At 46.6% G+C, this 17,534-nt stretch overlaps 1 protein-coding gene across 3 annotated transcripts in view; it reads left to right on the top strand.

Moving 5' to 3' along the window:
• The window catches only part of LOC119800732 (myomegalin-like), a 184,366-nt gene that overhangs the window by 32,792 nt on the left and 134,040 nt on the right, over positions 1–17,534 (top strand). For all 3 annotated transcript variants that reach the window (XM_038310930.1, XM_038310929.1, XM_038310932.1), the window contains exon 4: positions 15,726–15,836. In XM_038310930.1, coding sequence (XP_038166858.1) covers positions 15,726–15,836 — 111 coding nt within the window. The remainder of the gene's footprint in view (positions 1–15,725; positions 15,837–17,534) is intronic.

Below are 17,534 nucleotides of genomic sequence, written 5' to 3'. Positions count from 1 at the left end.
GTCTCGAGCGCAGGTTAAAACACACGTAATCATTACTAAAGTGGAAGCCAAGAGTCTTAGCAAAATGCATAGCTCAGGCTTGTAGTTGCAGAAGAGCATGGTGCAGGGAAGATCCTGAGAGAAAACGACATTTAATTGGGGACCTGAAATAGTGTCTAAAAGGTGAAAACAATAAGAATTTGACTTTCTCTTGGGGTAAGAAGCTAGTTACAGATGTCGAAAACCCTTGTGTAAGAGTGTTCCTATTCCCATGGCAAAATGTCAAAGAAACTGGTTGGTTGGTTGGTTGGTTGCTTGGTTGATTTTGGTTTGTTTGAGACAAGGGTTCCTTGTCTAGCCTCAGCTGTCTTAGAATTAGCTCTATAGGCCAGGCTGGCCTCAAACTCAGAGAGATCCATCTACCTCTGCCTCCCAAGACCTGGGATTACAGGCCTGTGCCACCACCACCCAGCTGTGACACTACCACCCTGCAGCAAAGAAATACTTACAAGGAGAATACTGAAACAAAGTAAGCGATTTGGACTGAAGTAAAGTGTTTTCAGTAGTCACAGTTACAAAGCTTCCTCCTTTGATCTGTCTCTTTAGAAAGTCTCTGAGTATACGGTTTTCTAAATTTATTTAGGCTTAGCGGCACTTCGATTGGTTGAGCTTCAGCTCTGACCTGAGTAATCACAAAATTGACAAAAGCTGCTCAAGTTCCTGCTACGTTGAAAACCAGGTTGCATTTGCTGGGAGTCCTAGCTTCCTTGGGCCTGAATTCCTTGGGGCTGCTCTCCTCTCCGTTTTAATTCTCTTCAACAGGAGGAAGGCAGATTAGGGACTGATATGGAATGTGAAGGGACCTCTGAGGAATTTTCCATGCAGGAGAAAAGGCATGAGTCAGGCTGCCGATGAGGGGAAGAGCTACAGTTAGTCAGGACCCTTAGAGCCTGAGAGCAGGCATGTGGAGAAGAGCTGAGACTGGAGAGGAAAACAGAAAATGTGATGTGGCCTGCAGGTTGTCTAAGGGCTTTAAATTTTGCCCGGTCTCAGCTGGTAAGTGCTTGGAAGGGTTTACCAGGGAGATGCCGAAATCAGGTTTACCTCTTTGGCCTCTGCGTGGAGTCTGAGCTGGAGGCCAAGAGACATGGAAGAGACTCAGCTATCTAGATAAAGTCGGAGGTGATACCCGCCGAGGGATGGGAGACCAATGGAAGAGTGCGATTTCAGAGACATAATTGAAAAGATTCATAACGAAACCTAATATTTTGTGCGTTAAGTTTTAAAAAAGTATCACCAAAATTGGAAGTTATTAACCTAGTGTAGAACAAGCGAAGGATAAGAATGGCTATCACGGTAATTCTCATGGCTATGGCAAATACCTGACAGAAACAGCTTACAGAAGGAGGAGCAAGCCGGGCGGTGGTGGTGCACGCCTTTAATCCCAGCACTCGGGAGGCAGAGGCAGAGGCAGAGGCAGGCGGATCTCTGTGAGTTCGAGACCAGCCTGGTCTACAAGAGCTAGTTCCAGGACAGGCTCCAAAGCCACAGAGAAACCCTGTCTCGAAAAACCAAAAAAAAAAAAAAAAAAAAAAAAAAAAAAAAAAAAAAAAAGAAGAAGAAGAAGAAGAAGAAGAAGAAGAAGAAGGAGGAGCAAGCGCTGGTTCATGGTTCAGGGCATTTGGTCCGTCATGGTGAGAAGGCAAGGCTGTGGAAGGCTCTCCCATCCATGGCAGGGGGAGCATGCGGCTGCTTGCTCACTTCTCAGTGGACTGGAAGAACCACTTCAGGCCAGAAGAAGAACCTGCCTGTAACTCTCAGGTTCCTCCCCTTTTGTCTGGTATCTTCCTGTTAGTCCTAAAGTTTCCTTGGCACACTCTCCAGAGTCAGTGCCTCCCAGCAGGAGATCAAGTGTTCAAGCCCAGGAGCCCGTGAGGGACAGTTCACACTCAAGCCCTAAGAGTGACCCATCACCATCTCAGCTCCCATTCTGTCCCAGACTATATTGTCACGCTGCCAGTCACTCGCACAACTTTTTGAACTTTCTATCTAATGTATGAGTGAGTTACTTGTTCCAAATCCATCTTCTCTGTTAGAAGCTGAGCTACATCATAGCACAAAATAGCTTCTCATTTTATACTAGACAGGGAGATTAGCAGAGTGCCTGATACAGAGTAGCCATGCTTTGCTAGGTTATGCCAGCCACTGAGGAAGACTTGATGTGTGTGTGCGCGCGCGTGCGCGCATGTGTGTGTGTGTGTGTGTGTGTGTGTGTGTGTGTGTGTGTGTGCAGGTACACATACCTGCCGAAGGCAGAGGAGGATGTTGGGTATCTATCTTTCCATCTTACCTTTGAGACGGGGGCTCTTACTGAACCTGAAGCTTGCTGTTTTAGCTAGGCTGACTGGCCAGTGAGCCCCCAGTAGCTGCCTTCATCCCCCAATATTGGGGTTAACACACATGCACAGCCATTTGCCTGGCTTTTATATGGGTTCTGTGGGTTTAGACCCAGACCCCTCTTGCTTTCACAGCAAGTGCCCTTACCCACTGAACCACCTTCCCAGCCCCAAGGTTACTGAAAATCTTGAGACCTAAGCAAGCCCACAGCTTGGTAGCTTCCCTTTTATTGCAGAAGCGCACCAAACGATCTTTCTGAACTAAGCCCACTGTGGACACACCCCAAGCTCTGATAGTGTTGACTGAGTTAAACTGGTAGAGGATCCAGTTTGGAGCCGGAGAGTCCTTGGGTACTGCCAGATTCCCGCAGCCCACCTGTCGCTCCTGCCATGTGGCTCGCTTAACTGTCTCTGGCAGTGTTATTTCTGGATGGACCATCTATTTCTGGTGGCCAGGGAAGTTGTTTGCTTTGTTTTTGTTTTTATATAGTCCCCAGTGCTCTAGCGTGAGGGGAATGATGACACCTTGTTATTCCAGGACTGTGGGTGGCATGGGTGTGTGTGACCACAGTGGGGGGTGGCATAAGGGACATCGTCTGAACCCTCATCCTCTATGCAAGCGAGGAAGCTGCCCAAGCTGGCCTTATCCATCAGTGCTCCTGTCATCAGACTGGTTATTTCCAGAAAAGGCTGCCCAGTGGGGGCTTCAGTGTGTTTCTGAATTGTAGGGCAGAAAATGGAATGATTTTAATAATTTGATAATTAAATGGTAATAACTTGGTATTTAAATGATTCTGGAATTTCAGGAATGATATTGAGGTTTTATTCTCTTATCTGTTCTTTCTTTTTTATTATTTTTTTCATTTTTTTGCATACCAACCGTAGTTTCCCCTCTCTCCTCTTCTCCCTGTCCCCCAACCCAGCATTTACTCCTCCTTCATCTCCATTCAGAGAGGGGCAGGCCTTCCCAGGGAGTCAACAAAGCATGGCATATCAAGTTGAGGCAGGATCTAGCTCCTTTCCCTGCATCAAGGTTGGGTGAGGCAACCCAGTGTGGGGATTGGGCTCCCCCAAAATAGCTCAAGCACCAGGGATAGGTCCTGATTCCTCTATGAGGAGCCCCACAAACAGACCAGCTACACAACTGTCACACACATACAGAGAGACTAGGTCGGTTCCATGCAGGCTCTCTAGCTCTTGGTATTGAGTTTGTGAGCTCCCACGAGTTCAGGTCAGCTGTCTCTGTGGGTTCCCCATCATGACCTTGACTACCCCCCGCCCTTGGCTCACACATTCCTTCCTCTGTCTCTTCAACAGAACTCTTAGCTGGCCCAGTGCTTGGCTGTGGACCTCTGCATCTGCTTCCACTAGTTACTGGATGAATGCTCTCTGCTGACAATTAGGATAGTCACCAGTCTGATTACAGAAGACCAGTTCAGACTCCCTCTCCACTACTGCGAGGAGACTTAGTTGTGGTCGTCCTTGTGGGTTCCTGGGATTTTCCCCAGCACCAGGTTTCTCCCTACCCCTCATATGTGCCCACATCAAGATATCTATTTCTTTATTCTCCCTATCTGTCCTTCCCCCAACATGCTCAACATGATCCCTCATGTTCCCATGCCTGCATTACCCTCACCCCCCAGTTTACCCTGGAGATCTCTTCTATTTCCCCTTCTCAGGGAGATCCATGTGTTCCTCTTTGGGTCCTCTTTGTTAATTTGTTTCTCTGGGGCTGTGAAATGTAGCCTGGTTATCCTTTGCTTTACATCTAATATCCACTTGTAAGTGAGTACACACCATGTTTGCCTTTCTAAGGCTGGGTTACCTCACTCAGGACAATATTTTTTTCTAGTTCCATCCATTTGCCGGCAAATGTCATGACATCATTGTTTTTTTTTTAAAGATTTATTTATTTATTATGTATATAGTGTTCTGTCTGCATGTCTGCCTGCAGGCCAGAAGAGGGAACCAGATTTCATTATGGATGGTTGTGAGCCACCATGTGGTTGCTGGGAATTGAACTCAGGGCCTCTAGAAAAGCAGGCAGTGCTCTTAACCTCTGAGCCATCTCTCCAGCCTGACGTCATTGTTTTTTACATCTGAGTAATACTCCATTGTGTAAATGTACATTTTCTTTATCCGTTCTTTGGTTGAGGGGCATCTAAGTTGTTTCCAGGTTCTGGCTATTATGGCTAACGCTGCTATGAACATAGTTGACCAAAGGTCCAGCCCCAAAGGGAAATTGCCAGGTCCTGATAGCATTTGTAGTTGGCATCTGGAAAGCCTACCAGAGACTCCACACTGAAAGGGTTTGAGGAAGGCAAGAGCAAGTTGTAAGGTTTTGATTGACATTTTCCTTGTAAGACTGGTCCCGTGTAAGTGTCATGCATGTTCACGGAGATGGCCTAATGGGTATGTTTTCATTGAGTCAAAATGCCGAGTCGATTGTGTTTTGGACTGTTTTATCTGAAGATTATGATAAAACTTTACTATGATAAAATTTAATAATCAGGACCAGTAGATATTGAAGGCTATTTAAGACACTTAGGTGGACTTTCTGTTAGGGCCTGGGATCTATCTGGGATTGAATGTTTAATATTAACTCATTTTGATTTTATGTATATATACTACATGCATGCTGTGCCCTCACATGCCAGCACAAGATGCTGGGTCCCTTGGAGTTGGAGTTACAGGTGGCCATGAGCCACCATGTGGGTCCTGGGAACCAAACTCCAGGTCCTATACAAGAACAACCAGTAACCTCTGAGCCATCTCTCTAACCCTAACACACTTAACATTTAGACACTGTCTGTTCTAAGCCACATGCCCTAGTAAGTTGAGTTGAACCATCACTGATAAATGCATTTATTTGCGATAAATAAAAAAAAAATTCTGAAACGCAAAGAATTAAGCAAATTTCTCTCCCAGCTTTGCTTCCTTTTTTCTCTTTGGAAAGGCAGTTTTATTAAAGCACAATTTAAGAACCTTGCAAAATTCACCCTTGAACAGTGTACAATTCCGAGTGTGTACTTGTCATTGTTACCTCATTCCAGAACATTCTTACACCCCAGAAAGAAGCCCCGTGCTCATTACAGTCTCTCTGTTTTCCCTCTGTCCTTTCCCATGCAAACCACTAGTGTAGTTTCTCCATAGACTTGTTCATTGTGAGCATTTCCCACAGTAGAGCTGTACAACATCCTCCCCTGTGAGCCCGCCTTTCCCATAAGCTCAGGGCTTACCCGTGTCATAGCACACATCAGTACTCCATTCTCATGGCTGAACAGTGTTCTCTTATATGGACGTCCTAAGTGTCTTATGCATTTGTCAGTTCAAGGACATTTTGAGCTTTCCCGCTTTGGACTGTCATGAACGGTGCTGTCATGGGCGATGTGTTCATGCTTCTGTGTAGTTCTCTGGATATGGAACAAGGAGAGGATTTCCGGGTCACCTGGCAACTACGTACAGTCTTCTGAGAGCTGACTTTGGTATATTCATCTTGATAATAGAGAAAAGCATTTTTATTTTGTTTTGTTTTGTTGTTTTATTCCAGCCAGGTACCCCGGGGGCACAAGGGCCATTACCTACAGTTAAAGATGCAGTTTGGAAAGGCCCTGGAGCCTGAGGCAGAAGAGGAAGTGCCTTACTAGCCACAGGCTCCTCCAGGTCATAGGTATCTTGACTGAGGTCCTGATAATTGTGCGCTGTGGAGCCCAGCTGCAGGAAGTGTGGTCTGCAAATCATAGCACTTATTTTTGTACCTCAGAGACAGTGTGAAAGGATGGGATGGAATAATATTCATGAAAGTGTACCTTTTTTTTACTATTTACATTGTAAATCCTGTGCAAGGTGATGGTTGTCATGGAGAGTGTATGATTGTATCCAAGGAGTTACAGGAATTAAACATTCAAACACAGGATCAAGTTGGCCAGAGATCTCAGAAGTTCCCTTTTGCTGATCTGTGAAGGCTTTTAGCAATGCCCCTGACAAGTGATTAATCGCTCCAGCAAAGCCCCTTTTCAGACAGAAAATTTACTCTCTCTGATAACACAAATGCTCACTAAAATTGATTTTTTTGGCCATAAATTCACTATACCTCTACTAAAGAGCTAATGTATCTTTGCACGATTGACAGCTGCCTCTTTGTAGTCTTAATTTTGTTCCTTTTAGGACAGTTTTATTTGCCATTATGATCATTTTACAAGCGACAAGAATGTATAAACGACAATTGTTCAAATATCCAAGTTTTTCTGTTTGTCTCGGGCAGACAAATAGAAGTCACCGCTACCAGTGTGGTCCTCTCGACAGGTCCCTGAGACCTGTCCACCGCCCATGTACACACAACTTCCTTCAACTTCCCCTAAATCACACAGTTAGAAAAGAGCTCAGAGTTCAGATTTGAACCTAGGTGTCCTTGATTCAAAAGGGATTGTTTTCCCCTCATAATTCCATACTGTTCCATCTGGGTGGATTCACATGTGATCATATAGTATCTTGCTATACATGGATAATTAGCTATCAGAGGTCTACTAGGTGCTTTTCTGTTTGTCATAACCAAACAGCTGACAAGAAGTCAATGAAGGAGGGAAAGGTTTGGCTCACAGTCTGAGAGAAGATACAGCCAGGAGAGCAGCTTGTAGTGATTAGCTGCGGGCAGGCTTGCTTTTCATCCTGCCCAGCTCCCGGCCACCGGCTAGCTTATACCCCGAAATAATTACACGGAAACTGTATTCTTTTAAACACTGCCTGGCACATTAGTTTCAGCCTCTTACTCACATCTTGATTAACCCATATCTAATAATCTGTGTAGCACCACAAAGTGATGCCTTACCAGAAAGATTCTAACTTACGTCCATCTAGGGCTGGAGCTGCATCGCGTCTGGCCTGGTGGCTGGCTTCATGGCATCTCTCTCACTGAGGAGAGGCACGGCAGGCAGTCTGACTAACTTAGGAGAGGTGTGGCATCTGACTGCGCCATCTACCTCACCTCCTTCTTCCTGTTCTGTCTACTCCACCCACCTAAGGGCTGGCCAAGGCAGTTTCTTTATTAAAACAGAAGAACTCTCCCACATCAGCAGCTCTGGCTGTGAAGGGAGCAGGAGGTGGCTGGTTACACCCCGCCCACAGGCAGGAAACAGAGAGGTGAATGCTGCGCCCAGCTCTTCCCCACTTGGTTATTTTTCAGCCATTCTGAGGCCCCACCACGCTGTTAGTATTTCCCACATTCAGGGTAGGCCTTCCCTCTTTAGTTACACTTTCTGGACCCTCCCTCATATACTGACCCAGGGCCATCTCCTAGGTAATTTCAAATTCATCACACAGGGACTCTTAAAACACTTTCCTTGCATTCCTTGGTTCGCCACTTAAACTTTTTTAAAGCTACATTTTCTCCCAAGCAACATAAAATATGAAATATCACCGACATCCAGTTAGTTGAGTTTAAATTATAGAATTTATATTACAGTTGGAAAAGATGGAGTCTATCCAGACGATTAATCAATTCTAATGAAGAGGAACTATGTTTTTAGGATAAAAATTGCTAAGAGAATAATGTGTTTTCAAGCAATTCCATTATGGGAGCTATCTGGGTGGGGGGGTCTGAATATGATTAAGCGAATGTCAAGCTGAGTTTTTTAGACTGACTTGACAGTTGGTTATGTTAGTGGAGCATGACATACGACAGCTGGGTGGTAATTCTCTTCCTGCTGCTGGCACTGATGGAGTCATTATTACAGTCTTATTTCAAGACTGAACTAATATATTATAGAAGACACAGAAGGAAGAAACTCAAGAAGGACCAGAGGAGAGACATTTATCTCCAGAAGGAAAATGTTTGGAAGGGAGAGGAAAGAATCTGAAGTGCACTGTTGGGGACAGGAAGATCTAAGTGGAAGCGCTTAGAGCCCACAGTTTATGCCTTAAGCCATGAGGATCTTCTGCAGACACACAGGCCTGGAGGACCCCGTGTACTAAGTCAGTATACAGACCAACGTGAAGGATTCTGCTTGCAAAGCTTCAGAACAAAAGCAGTAAACAAAAAACAGGAAGAACGAAAGAAAGAAAAGGAAGGAAGGAAGGAAGGAAGGAAGGAAGGAAGGAAGGAAGGAAGGAAGGAAGGAAGGAAAAGAAAATGCAAGGAAAGAAAAAAGCCTTGTGCATGTGCAGTTCCTGGCCTTCCCTACCCACCATCTTTTGCCTCATCTTTTGTCCATACAGAGAGCCAGGACCTGCCTCAAGGAGGAAACTCTTGGGTTCTCACCTGATGTCAAGACCTCCTCAACAGGGATCTCCCCAAAGGGTGCCGGTCCCTAGGCTTGAGTCTACTTAGCCTGCTGTGCTCTTTAGTTCGGCTTCCCCAAGCCATGCAGACTTGATTCATCCTTTAAGAAAAAAGAATTGCCACTTCTCTGTGGAACCTTCGTGGATAACCTCCCCTGAAGAATTCATTTCATTTTTCCTGTCTGTGGAGTTCGCAGTATCGCTGGGTTGTAATTTTCATATATTATTGCTCCTCAATTCGGAGCTCCCGTAGACAGTCCAGATTCTGCATTGATGACGTTGGTTTGCTGGACTGCTCTCTATACCAAACAAACTGCTTCTAAGGAGAAATGCCTTCAGGAATGCAGATCGAATTTTGGCATAATCAAACCATCGAGAACAGATGGTTGTTACTGGTTGTTCTTTTACGTGGCACTCTCTTATTGAGCACCTTCTGTATACAAAGCATCATTTTTGGTTCTGGTGATAGAACAGAGCCATCGCACTTTTCCATGGAAAGCTCGTGCCGACAGGGAGAAACACAATGAATGGATAAATGCAGAGTCAAGAGATTATAGTGCAATGGACTCTTAAAACACAGGGTGACAAGGGGCACTGGATGAGGTGTGGGGTGGGCTGTAGTTTTAAATGAGGTACCATGTAAAAAGAAGTCTAGGGAAGGAACATACCGGGCCGCAGGACCATCTCAGAGGCCCCGAGGAACGAGGCTCATTACTGTTTTTGAGAAAACACTCAAGTAGCCAGTGTGTCTGGAACAACCTGTGCAGGCGGGGAGCACAGCAAAGGAAAGGAAAGCACAGAGTAGCGGGAGGGAAGGACCAGCCAGGGGCCTGGTCTTGAAGGGCCAATGAACCGTCATCATCATCTACTTGGAGTTAGATGGGGCAGTTTCCCGGAGAGAAGCGACAGGGAGTATTTCAGCAGGGTCACACAGCCACTGTGCTCAGGGAAGGAGATTGACCAACAAAGGCAGAAGCAGGGACACCAGGAAAGGGCACTATCAAGTACCATGGGAGAGGAGTCATGGCATTTGGGACACTGTGGTAGAGATGCTACGGTACCTGGCATCTACGATGCATATTTCCAATGCGTGTGTATTAGAAACTAGACACATGAGACACATGAGAACTGCATGTGATAGAAAATGAGTCAGGAGTCACTCAGAGGCTTTGGCCTCACCAGCTGCCAATCCTGAGCTGCATCAAATTGGAATGGGCTGGGCCAGGCGGTGGTGGCGCATGCCTTTAATCCCAGCACCCGGGAGGCAGAGGCAGGCGGATCTCTGAGTTCGAGGCTAGCCTGGTCTACAAGAGCTAGTTCCAGGACAGGCTCTAGAAACTACAGGGAAACCCTGTATCGGAAAACCACAAAAAAAAAAAAAAAAAAAAACAAATTGGAATGGGCTCCAACGAGGAAAGAACATTTTCTAGGATGATTAGGAATCCAGTTTTGATATCACAAGCGTGAGATATTAATGTTCAACTGGAGATTTCTACCAGTGAGGTGAATATGAACCTCATGGAAGAGGTTCTCCTGGGCATATAAACTTAGGAAGGTAAGTGAACAGAATAACATTGTCCTACAGGTACCATTTTAAGAGAGTGTGATTTCTTTGGAACTAGTAAAACTAACCCTTACAAAGTTTCAAATTCAACGGAGGACACAGAGGCAGATTATTTTCTTGGTCACAAGATTTATTTAATGTTGGAGAAAGTGTGCTGGGCCGGAAGGCAATGGGGTGGGTTTTACACAGTCCAGAAGAGCAATAGAGTTTATTTTTAAGGCTTTGGGGGAAGGCGGGGGACAATGTCTTACACTGTGGAGAAGTGAAGGAGTCTACTTAGAGGAGTCAGGGAGGCATGGATGAAGGGCACATCCAGCTAAGGTGTAATTATTATAAGGCCAGCTGGAAGGGGGAGTGTGCCCTAGCCCTTTGTGCTCGAAGTAGGAAAGTTCTTGGTGCCTGTCATCTTCCTGAAATCAATCTAGGCAAGCTAACCCATTTATAGCAAAGTGGATTAGTAAAACAAGTCACAAATCTCAGAGTACTTATCTATTCATTAACTCCACTGATTTTTATTGCTTTATAAATATTACCATTCAAAATTTCCACTTCCTTCCTTCCTCCCATTTCCCTCCTACTCCTTCACTCACTCTTCCCCCCTCCCCCTCCAGCCCTAAGAGAGGGCAGGGTACCCTGCCCTGTGGGAGGTCCAAGGCCTAGGAAGGTGTTCATCCAAACAGACTAGGATCCCTAAAAGCCAGTACATGAAGTAGAGACAAATCCCAGTGCCATTATCATTGGCTTCTCAGTCAGCCCTCATTGTCAGCCACTTTCAGAGAGTCCGGTTTGATCACAGGCTCTTTCAGTCTCAGTCCAGCTGGCTTTGGTAAGCTCCCATTAGATCAGTTCCACCGTCTCAGTGGGTGGACCAACCCCTCACGGTCCTGACTTCCTTGCTCATCTTCTCCCTCCTTCTACTCTTCAATTGGACCTTGGGAGCTCAGTCCAGTGCTCCCATGTGGGTCTCTGTCTCTATCTCCATCCATCGCCAGATGAAGGTTCTATGGCGATATTCAAGATATTCATCAGTGTGACTATGGGGCAAGGCCAGTTCAGGCACCCTTTCCTCTGCTGCCCAAGGACCTAGCTGGGGACATCCCCGTGGGTACCTGGGAACCCCTCTAGAGTCAAGTCTCTTGCCAACCCTAAAATGACTCCCTTAATGTAGATATCTTCTTCCCTGCTCCCATATCCGTCCTTCCTCCATCTCAACCATCCCACTCCCCCAAGCTCTCCCCAATCCTCCCCTTCTCCCTTCTCTCTCCCCATTTCCCCTTTCTCCCGCCCCACCCCCACCCCCATGCTCCCAACTTTTGCCTGGCCATCTTGTCTGCTTCCAGTTTCCAGGAGGATCTATATATGTTTTTCTTTGGGTTCACCTTATTACTTAGTTTCTCTAGGATTGCGAACTAGAGGCTCAATGTCCTTTGTTTATGGCTTGAATCTGCTGATTTTTTTTTTTTTTAGGGAGTGCTTTATAAATACTAAGCTGAGGGAAGGTAGGTACAACCAATTCCTGGCCAGCCCCCAAGCCACCCTACTCTGATTGAAATAATTGTAAGTAGCCTGGAGCAGCGCTGTGGGTTGACTGTTGCTGCAGAAGTGGCTTTTGGTTGTTACAGAGGCTGAGGGGCAGACACGTGACTCAGTGGCCCTTTTTACCTGGATGGCCATAGATGGCTAGGGAGGTTAGAGTTTACATGAGAAGTCACATAATTCTAAATAGTCTCAATCATCCACCCAGATGATAAAAGCAACATCAAAAGACACCATATGAAAGCTTGGCATTGTGAGTATTTGCCTTACTGGGAGGTCAAAGGGGAAAGACAGCCAGGGGAGGGACGGTACGATATTTTGTGGATTTCCAACCAAGAATTAAAAGATGAAAAGAATGGGATGTCTTAAAGAAATGTGATGGTGTTTTCTCTCTAGCCCGAGGGATGGATGAGATGCCCATGAAGGACTCTGAAGGCATTTCCTTGGCTGTACTCTGAAGGGTAGATGGCTAAGGCAGATTCTAGCAGACGTGGTTGGATTCCACACACCCAATGTTTTGCTGGAGAGCTCAACTTAACCTTCCCTTCCTCACAACAGACTTCATGACAACACTTCCCTGGCTGTCTTTCCCTTTCGACCTCCCAGTAAGGCACATACTCACAATGTGGGACATAAAGCACATAGCCCTGGAAGTGGATGAAACTCTCTAAGGGAGAGAGTGTGGATAGAAAGAAACCCAGACAGGTAAGGACTTACCATCACAAAAGAGATAGCATGCCGGGCGGTGGTGGCGCACGCCTTTAATCCCAGCACTCAGGAGGCAGAGGCAGGCGGATCTCTGTGAGTTCGAGACCAGCCTGGTCTACAAGAGCTAGTTCCAGGACAGGCTCCAAAGCCACAGAGAAACCCTGTCTCGAAAAACCAAAAAAAAAAAAAAAAAAAAAAAAAAAAAAAAAAAAAAAAAAAAAAAGAGATAGCATTAAGGGACTGGTCCAAAACAAAACAAACAAAATAAATCAACCAAGCTCCACAGGAAAGGGGTGGGAGAGGAGGAAAGAGAAAAGGAAATAGGCCCAGTGTGCAGGGAAACCTCAGCTACGTGGGGATAACATGAATCCTTACCCACTCCTATTTCCTTTTATGAAATTGTTGTATATGGTTTTAAAAAACAACTCTTCCACAAAGACAGCCAAAGCCTAACTAGACACTAGCTACGCTCTGCCAATCTGACCCCCCTTGAGCAAAAGCGAAGTAATCATACTCATTACCTTGAGGTGTTTAGACCCTGCCCCGGCCACTTCGTTTTCTAGATGAGGCGGATTCTGTGTACAGAGGAGTATGTCTTCAGCTCACACAGATGGTTAGTAACAGAACTAATATCAGGAAGTCTGTAGCTGGATGTGAGACAGGCTGGCCTCAAACCTACGCAGCAGTAATCCTCCTGCCTCAGCCTCCTGAGAGGCTGGGGTTACAGGAACATAGCACAGTGTTCAGAAAAGTGGGATTTGAGTTTTGACTTTCAGCCTCATCGTCACTAACGCTTAGTCTTCTCCACTTCTTCTGAAAGTTAAGGGTTTAGCAAGCATGTAGAATTTTTATGTGCAGACTTTTAAAAGAGTAGATTTTTTTTTAATGTGAAATATTTTTGGCTTAAAATGTAAGAGAGGATTTACAAGCTTATCTTTTTAGAAAAATAGACTGTTCCATTGCACGATTCTAATTCTGCACTCCTGAAGCCAGGCCATTCACTCAAACATTTTTAAATTTTTTTTATTTATTTTATTATGTATACAATATTCTGTTTGTGTCTATGCCTGAAGGCCAGAAGAGGGCACCAGACCCCTTTACAGATGGTTGTGAGCCACCATGTGGTTGCTGGGAATTGAACTCAGGACCTTTGGAAGAGCAGGCAATGCTCTTAACCTCTGAGCCATCTCTCCAGCCTCCCACTCAAACTTTTTCTGTCTTTCATGGCCAAGTGCGGTTGCTGGTAGAGCGCTCTCTGTTAGCCTCCCAGCAGGAACTATTCCTTCTTTGTTCTAGGTTCCCTTAGAGTCAAAGGTTTTCAAACTACAGGTTAAGATTTATCTATCTACTGTTCAGTAAGTCAATTTAACAGGTCACTCCCAAAAAGAGAAATAGAAAATATCAGATTATAACTCATAATTGAATAATTGTGTGTGTGTGTTTGTGTTGCAGTGTAAAATAGAAAAAGTTTAAAAGACAAAGATTTGAAAGATTACAGCACAGATCATACCTTACCATGTGACCAACTGTGTGACCACTCTGTACTTTGGGGATTATTCCTATCTTCACCTTTTCTCTCTCTCTCTTTTTTTTTTTTTGTTTGTTTGTTTGGTTGGTTGGTTGGTTGGGTGGGTGGGTGGGTGGGTTGGTTGGTTGGTTGGTTGGTTTTTCGAGGCAGGGTTTCATTGTGTAGCCTTGGCTGTCTGGAAACTAGCTCTGTAAACTAGGCTGGCCTCGAACTCACAGAGATCCTCCTGCTTCTGCCTCTGCCTCTGCCTCTGCCTCTGCTTGAGTGCTGGGATTAAAGGTGTGCACACCACAGCCTAGCTATGTATGCAACCTCTGAATACTGGGGAAAGGTTGGCTTTATTAAGGTCCAGAACATTGGTGGCACACACCTTTAATCCCAGCACTCAGGAGGCAGAGGCAGGCTGATGTCTGTGAGTTTGAGGCCAGCTTGATCTACAAGAGCTAGGGCTGTTACACAGAGAAACTCTGTCAAAAAAAAAAAAGGAATGGGAAAAAATGAAAAGTAGGTAGGTTGGGAAAGAAGTCAATGCTTGCACTAAATATAAAAATTTTAGATTTTCTTTATCTCAGGCGTTAATAGTAATTCTTTTCCAACCTGGTATTATCAAATCAAGAACCTTTTTTGGGACCAGAGCTTTGAGGCTGTCTCCCAGTCACCTTCAAAGCCCCATGTGGTGTGTTCTAAATAATACTTCCTGCTAATGTTGCAGCTGTCACTCAAGGATCTAATTTGCTTTATGAGCAGGATCTGCTGATGAAGGCCTGGCTCCCTTAGGCAGGTGTGGGAGTTAAGAACCAGTGAGTGGCTGAATCTCTGGTCTCCGGGATTCTGGCTGCTCCCCACCACCCCCTCAGAACTCCCACACTTATTCCCCAAAGGGAGGAACCCGTGGGCCTCCCTTGCTCCACTGAAAAACAGTTTCCAAAGGTCCCTCTCAGTCAAGATTCACTCTTGTTTTGAGGCTGTGTGGTGTGTCAGGGAGCAGGGAGCCTGGGAATAAAGGCTATGAACCAACAGCCCTGGGACAGAAAATGGGCTGGGAGAACAGCTGGAAGACACAGCTGGGGTTGAGGTTGAGCATTGTGTCACTAAGGGAAGTGGACTCTGGTCTGTAGCGCCTTAAGGTTTGTACCTGGTAGAAAGAGGTTATTTGGCTCTGGTCCCTATTCTGTGGGCCATTTTGTGGATATGCGTTCTCTCCATAGCAACCTTGTTTCTTGCTTCTGTCTGCCTCCCTTCCCCCACCCCCTCCTAGTTTCCTCTTGCCTTTGCAACTCCAGGGCCACCTTAACCACCCCCAAAACGGGGAGGGGGTCAGCCCTTCTCTTTCCAAACAGCTACTAAATGACCACACTTGGGCCTGGAGGCCGGGGGTGGGGGGTGGGGGGGGACAGAGTGACAGCCCTGTCCTGGAGTCAGGTTACTGCCACTTGTGTCTGAGTTCACACAGCATGTTCCTCCGTCAGGGATTCCGCAAATATCTCCCCGAGGTAAAAAAAGAAAGCGCGCTGCGCACCAGCTCCCAGAGCAGAGAGACCAGTCCCAGGTCCTGGAGCGCACCACCAGGGGCTATGTCGCCTTAGCCTCCGAGGTCCCACAGCTTCCTCAGCGTCTCTGTCCGCCAGCTCCATGCTGCGGCAAGGCTGTACTGTGTTCCTGGGGTGAGGGGGCGATTGGGCATGCTCCTCCCCATGGGTCGCCCACCATGTCTAATGGATATCGCACTCTGTCCCAGCACCTCAATGACCTGAAGAAGGAGAACTTCAGCCTCAAGCTGCGCATCTACTTCCTGGAGGAGCGCATACAACAGAAGTATGAGGCCAGCCGGGAGGACGTCTACAAGCGGGTGAGTGACGGTGGGGCAGGGGAGTGAGCGCCTGGGACTGCTGGTCTGAACCGGGCGAGATGAGAGCTCAGCAGCCCGAGGGACCAGGCTCTACATCTGGGTGCTTTCCCGTGACCTGGGATAAGCCCACTCCCCTCTCTAGGGCCGGCTTCTCTCCTTCGTCCTCTGCAGCGGGAGGGGGCTGTGTACAGCCAGAGAGGCTCCAGAGGTTCGACACAGCCCGACTGAAATGTAGATTCTGTGTTCACCCCAGACACTCCGGTTTAAAGACTGGATGGGGAAGCACAGCAATTTGCATTTTAAAGTGAGCGTGGGGGATGTAACTCAGGTCACACGTTCAGGCCTTTTCCAGCTCTGGGTCTTAGCAGAAAATACGGTGGTATGAAGAAGAGACCACGAAGCATAATTCTTTTCTTGAGAAATTCGTGTTTTCCTTTGAAGGTGTTCAGGCAGACACACGTTCGCAACGGAACATGAGACATTTTAAACCTAGGAATTGTTTGCGCTAGAATGAAAAAGAGGATCCCCACGGACAGTGGAGTGAGGTGGGAGGGAGAGACGCCTCCTAGGCAGGCAGGGCTGCCTTGATTGATGTGACGGAGCTGGCAGCGCTGGAGAGTGAGATGAGACAGCCTGTTTGTGAAAGGACTTCAAGTCCTGCTAGTAACAAGGATTAAATTTCCTGGCTGGTCACTACATTGATTTCCTCAGGCCTCCTGGGGTTTGGGCAAGAGGATCTGAAGTAGTACAGGTGCCTACAGCTGGTTGCCTCGAATTTGATCAGAGTTCCCTTTTAAATGCCCAGCTGTTTGCTCCAGAGAGCTACACAAGCCTCCTTGACCCCAGGAGGCTCCAGGGAACCTTAGAAGCCACCAGATAGCGTTTGAATCTGAGAAACAACTGGTGTCTGTGACACCTCCGTGATTGTTTGGTCAGTTCAGTTCACGGGGGCCTGCTAAGTCTGAGAAGGAGCGCACGTGATAGCCATGGGATTTCAGGGTTTGGTAGAGTCAATTAGTACGGACTGTTGATTCTGGGAGATTTAATCTGTTCCCTCTTTTCTGAATGCCATTTCCTCCAGGCTCATCTTCATCTTTTCTATGGCTGTATAGTGAGTGTCTTTCCTGGGAAGGTGTCGGAGGTCCAAGGGACTTGATAACTTGGTAACGCAGGTGGGGGAGGACGCAGGGTAGTGTGGGCCTCTGGGTAGGAATAGGAGGAAGAAGTGTTTCCATGAACGGTCCCCAAAGTATGGCAGAAGAGGGGCAACTTGGAGATCACTGGAGGAAAAGGGTTTGTTTTTTTTTTCTTTTGCCCTCAATCAGGTGACGGCTGCTTGACTCAGTTGGCTCACTGCTGCTCTTTGCTTGGTGTGGGATGACACAGGGCACCATTTCTCTCCTGGAAAAGTGATTCACTAGACTCTGGCAGCTGCCTCGGGGTATAGGAGAGGGAGTCACACACAAAGTCACAGGTTGGGGTGACAATCCTTTTACTGGATCCATCCTGCCACTGGATCGCACGCAGGTAACTCTGCTTGGTCTTACGTGAACACAGTGGTCAGGCAGCCGTTGTCTCATACGGTTCCAGGGATGTGTTCCTTTTCCCATCTCACCCAGTTACTGTCACGTTACTATTCCCTTTGGTTTCAGCTGCTGGAAACCACGAAAGCAGCGGTTCCCAACCTTCCTAATGCTT

The sequence above is a fragment of the Arvicola amphibius genome, chromosome 14, assembly GCF_903992535.2.
Source record: "Arvicola amphibius chromosome 14, mArvAmp1.2, whole genome shotgun sequence".
Classification (NCBI taxonomy): Eukaryota; Metazoa; Chordata; class Mammalia; order Rodentia; family Cricetidae; genus Arvicola; species Arvicola amphibius.
Note: the sequence above shows the minus strand (reverse complement) of the source record. Positions and strands in the feature narration are given on the sequence as shown.